This window comes from Mirounga angustirostris, unplaced genomic scaffold (genome assembly GCF_029215605.1).
Source record: "Mirounga angustirostris isolate CCGP_5_RB_7025 unplaced genomic scaffold, mMirAng1.0.hap1 SCAF_13, whole genome shotgun sequence".
Lineage (NCBI taxonomy): Eukaryota > Metazoa > Chordata > Mammalia > Carnivora > Phocidae > Mirounga > Mirounga angustirostris.
In genome coordinates this window covers 6,262,297-6,270,237 of record NW_026991721.1, presented here as the reverse complement: position 1 = coordinate 6,270,237, position 7,941 = coordinate 6,262,297, and the positions used below count along the sequence as shown (strand labels likewise).

The 7,941-nt window shown below is 56.3% G+C and overlaps 1 protein-coding gene across 2 annotated transcripts; it reads left to right on the top strand.

The window, feature by feature from the left end:
- The first annotated feature begins 304 nt into the window (after nt 1–304).
- RAB1B (RAB1B, member RAS oncogene family) lies at nt 305–7,905 on the top strand. Of its 2 annotated transcripts, none has more exons than XM_045893228.3 (6): nt 305–463; nt 2,113–2,185; nt 2,469–2,564; nt 2,677–2,772; nt 6,225–6,356; nt 6,452–7,905. In XM_045893228.3, the coding sequence occupies exons 1-6, from the start codon at nt 450–452 to the stop codon at nt 6,644–6,646; spliced, it is 606 nt and encodes a 201-aa protein (XP_045749184.1). In that variant the 5' UTR covers nt 305–449; the 3' UTR covers nt 6,647–7,905. The 2 variants fall into 2 exon arrangements, with proteins under 2 accessions (XP_045749184.1, XP_064432219.1); XM_064576149.1 differs by lacking the exon at nt 305–463 and adding an exon at nt 1,126–1,220.
- The last annotated feature ends 36 nt before the right edge of the window (nt 7,906–7,941 follow it).

Sequence of the window (7,941 nt, the reverse complement as noted above, 5' to 3'; positions counted from 1 at the left end):
ACCCCAAATAAATGAACTAATGCTAACAACTCCGGGAACTGCGAGGTTAGGGATGACTACCTCTGCCAGAAAGACGTGAAATGTGTCAACCCCAGCCCAAAATTGACCTCTCATCGTCGGAACGCGTCAGGTCCCCGAGAGCTGGCCTCAAGGCCAGGTACAGCTATAGGGAACGAACTACAAGTCCCAGAAGGCAATGCGCGGCGGCGATGGGGCGCGGGCTTGGAGCGGCTGTATCGGGTTTGCGCCTGCGCAACGGTAGGGTGGGGGCTGAGCTGGGCAAAGTAAGGAGACTACAAGTTCCGAGAAGCAATACGGCAAGGCCCGAGTCGGGAATGTTTGCGCCTGCGCGTCGCGGGCGGGGCCTCTGGGGCGGAGCGGCCACCATCTTGGAACGGGAGGCGGAGCAGAGCTGACTGGGAGCGACCGAGCGGGCCACCGCAGCCGCCATGAACCCCGAATAGTGAGTGAGCCCCGCCCGCGCCGTCCGGCGCAGCCTCGATCCCGAGTACGGGGCTGTACGCTTACCGGGGTTGTCCGGCCTGGGTCAGACTGAGCGGCGCCCCCACATCCGGGTCCCTCTTCCGCTGACCCCCCCCCTCACATCCGGGTCCTGCCCCTCCCCCCGGGGGCCCCAGGACCCCGGCTCGGCACCCCAAGTTCTTGCACCCGGGACCCAGACACTGCGACCCCAAGGGGTACTACTTGGAGCCCGAAGCACCGGCCCCTAACAGGCCTTATTGGTCAGGTGACCCCGCAGCCTCGGTCTCTCCAGGCCTCAGTTTCCCCACCTGCTGCTTGCAGTGGCGGTCTGGGTGCTGACGACGGTCCCGGCGTTTTGGAGCCGGTCCAGACTCGGGCCCTTTAGGCCTGACAGTAAATCTTTTCTGTTTTTCCCGTTCTCCCGGAATCCGGTTCCTGGGGCTGGTCGGACGCGGGTGGCCCCGAGGTGCCGCTCTGGGTTGCTCTCCCGGAGGTCGTCCCCTCCGGGGCTGCCGCTTCGCCCCTTGCTGGGTCTAGCTGTCCTGCCGCTCCTGGAGGCCAGTCCCTTCCCGCCCTCTCCTCACCTTTGCGCAGGCCCCCTGCGCGACCGTCACACCCCTTCCCTTCGCCGTCACGCTGCCGATGAAGTGCAGATGAATGTGGCATTTGTTTCTCCCCTTCCAGTGGGATTCTCTGTACCTCAGACTCTCCTCACTTCTTGGTCACTCCCCCTGCGGGTAGGTGGCCCACATCTCATTGACAGTTTTCCCCAAGTGTCCGTTGTCTTCTTCCTCTTCTGCCACTTCCTTTTTCTCCTCCAGATCCAGGCCTCAGATTTCCTTGGGGAAGGGTGAAGCTCTGAGCTGGATTATAAGGGACACAGAAGGGAACCAACAGGCTCTCACAGAGACTTTGGAGTCTGAACCTGGTTTCCAGTCTTAAAGTTAACAGCTGTGTAACTTAGGGCAAGTCACTTCCCTCTTCTGACCTCTGGTTTCCTCATTAGTTGGGAATAACACCATCCACTTCATAGAGCTGATGTGAGGCTTAAATGAGATGATGCATTTGCAGTATTTAGCACAGGGCCAGGTACGAAGTAGGAACTCAGTACATTTTAACTGCCATCACTGGTACTCGTTGACCGCCTCTTCTTAGAGGCTTCATACCAGGCTCTTATTCTTTACTCACTTAACAAGCTCTAGGCTGGGCCCTAGCTTCCATTTCTGGGGCCTCCCCTGCCAAGCCAGGTGGGCCCCAGGGCAGCGAAGGGGGTTCCCCAGCTAGGCCCTACTGGCCCAGAGACCACGGAGTCTGTTAGGTCTCAGGGTAGGACACCCAGCTTTTTCTCCTGAGGATTGTGATCCTTGGTGGCAGGTCATGTCCCTCTCTGTGCCTCAGCTTCCTTCTCTGTAAAGTGGAAATTCAGACTCAGTCCTTTGGGCCAGCTGTAATATAGGAGGTGGTCAGCCCTCCTCTTCCCAGGACTTGTGGGAGGATACTGTGAACAACTTAATACTCTAAACCAAGGCAAGCCTCACATCATGGGAGAAGGCCATAGTTGTGATTGCAGGATGGCATGGCGGGTGGGCTTCCTGCCTTCCTTCATGCCTTCCCATCCTTTCTTTCTAGTGACTACCTGTTTAAGCTGCTTTTGATTGGTGATTCGGGCGTGGGCAAGTCATGCCTGCTTCTGCGGTTTGCTGTGAGTAAGAAGCCTCCCATACCATCCACCTGGGGTCCTGGCTGGTGGCAGGAGGGAGGGAGACAACCCAGAGCACAGCAGTTGCAAGACCTTGGAACCAAGGATGAAGTCGCAGGACCTCCTAGTAGCATCTCTAACTGAACAGAGACACAGGGCTGCAGGATGGGGTGCTGAGAATGGGGGCTTAGCACTTACAAGCTTGGCCGGGGCAGGAACCTGGAGGTAGATTTTCCAAATGGACTTTGGGCCTGTTCACCTAGGTCATTGGTCCCTACTTTTCCAGGATGACACATACACAGAGAGCTACATCAGCACCATCGGGGTGGACTTCAAGATCCGAACCATTGAGCTGGATGGCAAAACCATCAAACTTCAGATTGTGAGTGTTGCTCTTCCCAGTCCCTGGTACAGAAGCAGCCATCTTGGGAGCGGTGGAGGCTCTGGGCAAGTAGCCCAGGGCTGACCTGCCTTTCTCTCCTACTGTCTTGTAGTGGGACACAGCTGGTCAGGAGCGGTTCCGGACCATCACTTCCAGCTACTACCGGGGGGCTCATGGCATCATTGTGGTGTATGATGTCACCGACCAGGTACTCCTGGGGTCACATCTCCAGTTTTGTCTCCTCATCTTCAGGTCTTTGGTTTTTGTTTTTTTGTTTCGTTTTTGTTTTTTTAGGATTTTATTTTTTTAAGTAATCTACACACCCAGCATTGGGGTTGAACTCACAGCCTCAAGATCAAGAATCACATGCTCTACTGACCGAGCCAGCCAGGCACTCCAGGTCTTTGGTTCTTGTTTCTTTTTACTCTTCCCATCCTCTCTTCCGGATGATGCTCGGAAGGGAGACTGTACTTGGACTCATTTCACAAGGAGGGAAACAGCTGCAGAAGTGCATCCTCTGAGGCCCCGCTGCAGGGCGTTGGCAGAAACAGGCCTCACACCTCCTAGCTAAACTTGCCACCTTGTTCGAGACTTTCTAGGCACCTATGTTTCATAGGGGTTTAGTCAGCTAATCGGTTGCTGTGCTGGGCCTATGGCTTCCTGTGTGAAGACACTGTGGAGAAGCGATTGGAGGGCTTTAGACAAGGAGGTGAGGGAGCCCTGCGCTCTGAGCGCATGGTGAGCAGAGTCGGAGCCCTGTGTCTGCTGTGGCCCCATTAGTCGGGTGTCACTAGCAGTGGTGCTGCTATTAACAGGCTGACGCAGTCCCACCGTACCTTACGGTGTATAGAACTTGTCACGGCCTCTTAGAGCTCTAAGGAAGTCTGTATTAGGTTCCCATTTGACAGACGAGGAAATGGGTCGGAGTGGTGAGGAGACTTGCTTGGGGCTGTGCAGTTAAGTGGCAGCAACAGAAAACCTGGGGGTACTGATTCTACCTCCTTTATTCTTTCTACTAAACCTTGTTGCTTAGTGGGGACCAGGCCCTGGGGACATGGAAATGCTTACATCAGCCCTGCGCCTGGAGGAGTTCCTGCTCCGAGGGGCAGCTGGGCCCTTGGGCTCACCAGGAACTCATGATGTCTTCTGGACAACAAGCTGTGTGTGGGCTGTGCTCTACTCAGAGGTCATCAAGGACCTCTAGCTGCCAAGTTCCATGACCTCATTTCAGTTCTTGCTCTGATTGGCCTCTCATGGCTTTTACCTTCCTTCTCCCTCTCCTTGGGAAGTTTACTATCTCCAGCTCTCCTGCCTCTTGCTGCATTAGCTTCTCTTTTCAGTGACTTTTTACTGGTTTGCCCTGTACCATCACCACCACACTTCCTGCCTTTCCTCCAACCCCCCCCCCCCCCCCCGCACCCAGTCCTGTGCTTCCTGACTCTCCCTGCACGGGTCTGGTCACTTTGTAGTTTGGCTTCTGTCTTATGCTCTATGATTCCTGTGTATACAGTTATCACTGTGGGTATTCTCTCTGTTCTACTTTGCTGGCACTTTTTTTTTTTTAAGATTTTATTTATTTATTTGACAGAAAGCGAGAGAGGGAACACAAGCAGGGGGAGTGGGAGAGGGAGAAGCAGGCTTCCCACCGAGCAGGGAGCCTGATGTGGGACTCGATCCCAGGACCCTGGGATCATGACCCGAGCCGAAGGCAGACGCTTAACGACTGAGCCACCCAGTCGCCCCTACTCTGCTGGCACTTTGTGTAGTAATTCTAATCTTCATGTGAAATAAGTGTGGGGTCCCTGTTTTCCAGATGAAATATGCTTAGGGAGGTGTTAGGTAACTTGCCCATGGTCTCATAGCTAGGAGGGGCAAGGCTAGTGTTGGCTTCTGAACTTACCCTTCCCTGCCCCTATCCAACCTCTGCTGAGCTCCAGATCATCTTCAGAACTCAGCATGTCCAGCACTGTCCTCACCCTCTCTCCCTAAACTGGCTCCTGCATCCCCATCTTTGTAACAGAGTTCCTGTTGGCCTGACCAGAAAACTCTTCCCTCCCCTCCTTCTCCCCTCTGTTCCTCCCCCCCCACCTCTCTTTCAAGTCCGTTCCCTTGTAACAATAGCAGTGATGAGGATGACAGCAGCTCCTGCTAATTAAGTTCTTGTTATAAGACAGGCCTGTGTTCCATTATCTCTGGCGTACAACAGCCCGACTGGGAGCTGCTGTTTTATCAAAATGAGGAAGCTGAAGCTCAGAGAGGTCAGGTGACAATTCTAGGGTCACACAGTAAATGGCAGAGCTGGGGCTTACCCAAAATGGTCTGATTCTAAATCCTGTGCTCTTCCTTGCCTCACTCCCTGGCTCAGGGCACATCTTCCCTAGATTATTTCAGCCACCTCCCAGTTGGTCGCCATCTTCTTGCCAGTCTGATCTGGCCTCTGCACTCCTGTCCGGACTGTCTTCCCAGAACACAGGTGTGCTTCTGCTGCTCCCTTCCTAAGGAAACCTTTCATGGGCTCCTGGTTGTCCAGTTTAGCCAGGCTAAGACCTTCCATCCTCTGGCCTGCCTCCTTCCCCCTCCTTCTGTGCTCAGGGCCTGTGTCTCAGCAGCCTTCCGCTTCTCCTTGCTCCCCAGAGGCACCGTACCCGTCCCGAAGCTTGACCTGGTGTAGGTCATCTCCTCGCCTTGCACCTTTCCCATCCTTCCACTTGCTCCCACACAAGGCCAGTTCGTCCCTTCAGACGTAGGTCAGCCGTAGTCTCCCCGGGCAGAGGCGGTCCTGGAGCTCCGGCAGCACTCATCACCCTGTTTCGCCATTGTGTGTGTGTCCTGGTCTAGTCCTCCACCGTCCCTTGAGTGCCTTAGGGCAGGACCCAGGTATTGGTCCCTTCTTTGTCCACAGGGCCCAGCACAGGGCCCAGCCTGGGACATGGCATCAGGTGTACATTTGAACCCAGTGGGATATCACCACACACCTCTGATTCCTCAGAAGGGAAAGTGTGGCTCTAGCCCAGCCATGTTACTAAAAGTTCTGTCTTTGTTTACGAGCCAGGGGTAGGGGGTAGGGGGTGACCAGCTGTTGGGATAGCCGGTCTGAGCAAGGAGGCTCTTAGTGCCAGAAGCAGGACGAATGTCTGGCTCTGTTCCCAGGATACACGTCTCCCTCATAGGCCAGGATCTCCTCTGTGAGGACCCTCCACCTACCATTGGGCTGAAAGACTTCCTACCTTTCAGGGATCTTAAGGCCACTGTGGGAACTTTGTGATTCTTGCTAACTTGTTCCCCTCCATTTCTGTCTCCTCTCTGGTCTCTCTCCTGTTGTCATTTGCTCCCCACATGTTTTTGGCCTTTTCTGTGTCTTGGGGAGACTAGCTGCAGGAAGCAGAGCTGGCTGGCCCTTAGGCCTAAGCTGTCCAGGTATTAGGGCTGTTGGCGGACAGCTGGTGCTGTGCCAGGTTTGGCTTTGAGGGTGTCCGATGGAGTGGGTCAGGGAGGAGATCTAAGCCTGGAGGAGAGAGAGCTTCCTCTGGGTTCCTGAGCTCAGGGCTCCTGTCTCTCTCGGGAGCCCAGGGAAACCCCCTTCAAAAGCCCCTGTTCTCCTGGCCTTGAGTAGGGGTGGGCGTTTGGGAGCAAAATAACTTTTGATTCTGGCTCCTTTAGGAATCCTATGCCAACGTGAAGCAGTGGCTACAGGAGATCGACCGCTATGCCAGTGAGAATGTCAATAAGCTCCTGGTGGGCAACAAGAGCGACCTCACCACCAAGAAAGTGGTGGATAACACCACAGCCAAGGTGGGTGGGGCCTGGGTCGGGCCACCCAGGGTGGGCTGGGCTCTGCTGCCCCTCACCCCTCCTTTCCCTCCTCTTCTCTCTTCTTCCCTTGTCAGGAGTTTGCAGATTCTCTGGGTATCCCCTTCCTGGAGACGAGTGCCAAGAACGCTACCAATGTCGAGCAGGCATTCATGACCATGGCTGCTGAGATCAAAAAGCGGATGGGGCCTGGGGCAGCCTCAGGGGGTGAGCGGCCCAACCTCAAGATCGACAGCACCCCTGTGAAGCCAGCTGGTGGCGGCTGTTGCTAGGAGGGGCACGTGGGGTGGGACAGGAGGGGGCACCTTCTCCAGATGATGCCCCTGGAGGGGACAGGAGGTGCCTCCCTCTCCTGGGGCATTTGAGTCTGTGGCTTTGGGGTGTCCTGGGCTCCCCATCTCCCTCTGGCCCATCTGCCTGCTGCCCTGAGCCCTGGTTTTGTCACGGCCCCCAAGGGAGGACACCCAGGACCTTTGGCTGGGGTGGGGATGTGGGCTTGCTCTGCTGCTGCCTCTAGGTAACTTTAAAAGCTACCCTCCCACACACCTTTCCTTGGGATGAGGGCTCCTCTTGTTTCCCTTCCTTGCCCCCCATGTATGCTGCAGTGGGTTTCTTTCCTTACCCCTTTACCTTCTCCCCCCACTTCCCTTCCCCAAGAGCTGGGAGCCTCCCTGGCCTCTACAGTCCCTGGCTGCAGTCAGCGCCGGGGGCCAGGAAGGGACCAGGGGATCCAGGACCCAGAATCCAGGGCCCTGGGCTGGACCTCAGGAAGGGCATGGGGGCCATAGGGGCCCAGCAGCCCACCGTTGCCTCTCCTCCCTGCCTCTCTTCCCCGCCCTTTCCATACTCACAGCTCCAGCCGTCCAGCTGCGGTGGGGTCTGAGCACATCTAGAGCAGGTGGGCGGGCAGCCATGCTGGGCCTGTGTCTTGAGCCCAGAGGGAGCCTGCTCTTGCCACCCCCTGCCCTGCCAGAGCCAGGCCCATGTGCTGCCTGCCCACCGTGCCCCTTTGTCCCCATGGCAGGCAGAGGCGGAAGGCCCACCGTGCCAGAGGCCAGGCACCAGCCTTAACCCTCACTCTGCCAGCACCTCTTCCCTTTCCCTGAGGCAGCACATCTGGCTTGTTCTCCCCCTTCTGTTCTTTGGAGCCTATGAGGGCAGGTCCTCATACCCTGTCACCACTACTCCTCCGGGGAATGTGGGTGCAAACCCAGGGTCTGGGGCCTCTCCCCTCACCCCCTCCCACCCAGGATCCTAGCCCCCTGCCCTCTGGCACAGCTTCTTCCTGCAGAAAAAACAAACCTTGGTCTCTACCTGAAAAGCCATGTACCTTGTGCTGTCTCTCGCCTGTCCCACCTGTGCCCTGCCCTCCAGCTTGTATTTAAGTCTCTGGGGTGCCCCCACTCCCAGTTTCCCCACTCTGGTGTCATGTCAGGCATTTTGCAAGGAAAAGCCACTTGGGGAAAGACAGAAAGGACAAAAAAATAAATTTCCACTGGCCCTCGGGTGAGCCGAGGGTTTTTGCAAGGAAGTTGCGGTGGTTGAGTGTGGTCTGTGGTGGGAGCTG

What these genes read in the sequence shown, in the direction of transcription:
- RAB1B (XM_064576149.1), top strand. Translation starts at nt 1,141, where the DNA reads ATGTGGCATTTGTTTCTCCCCTTCCAGTGGGATTCTCTGTACCTCAGA. An exon ending in AAACCATCAAACTTCAGATT is followed by an intron (nt 2,565 to 2,676) that starts GTGAGTGTTGCT and finishes ACTGTCTTGTAG; the next exon opens with TGGGACACAGCTGGTCAGGA. An exon ending in TGTATGATGTCACCGACCAG is followed by an intron (nt 2,773 to 6,224) that starts GTACTCCTGGGG and finishes TGGCTCCTTTAG; the next exon opens with GAATCCTATGCCAACGTGAA.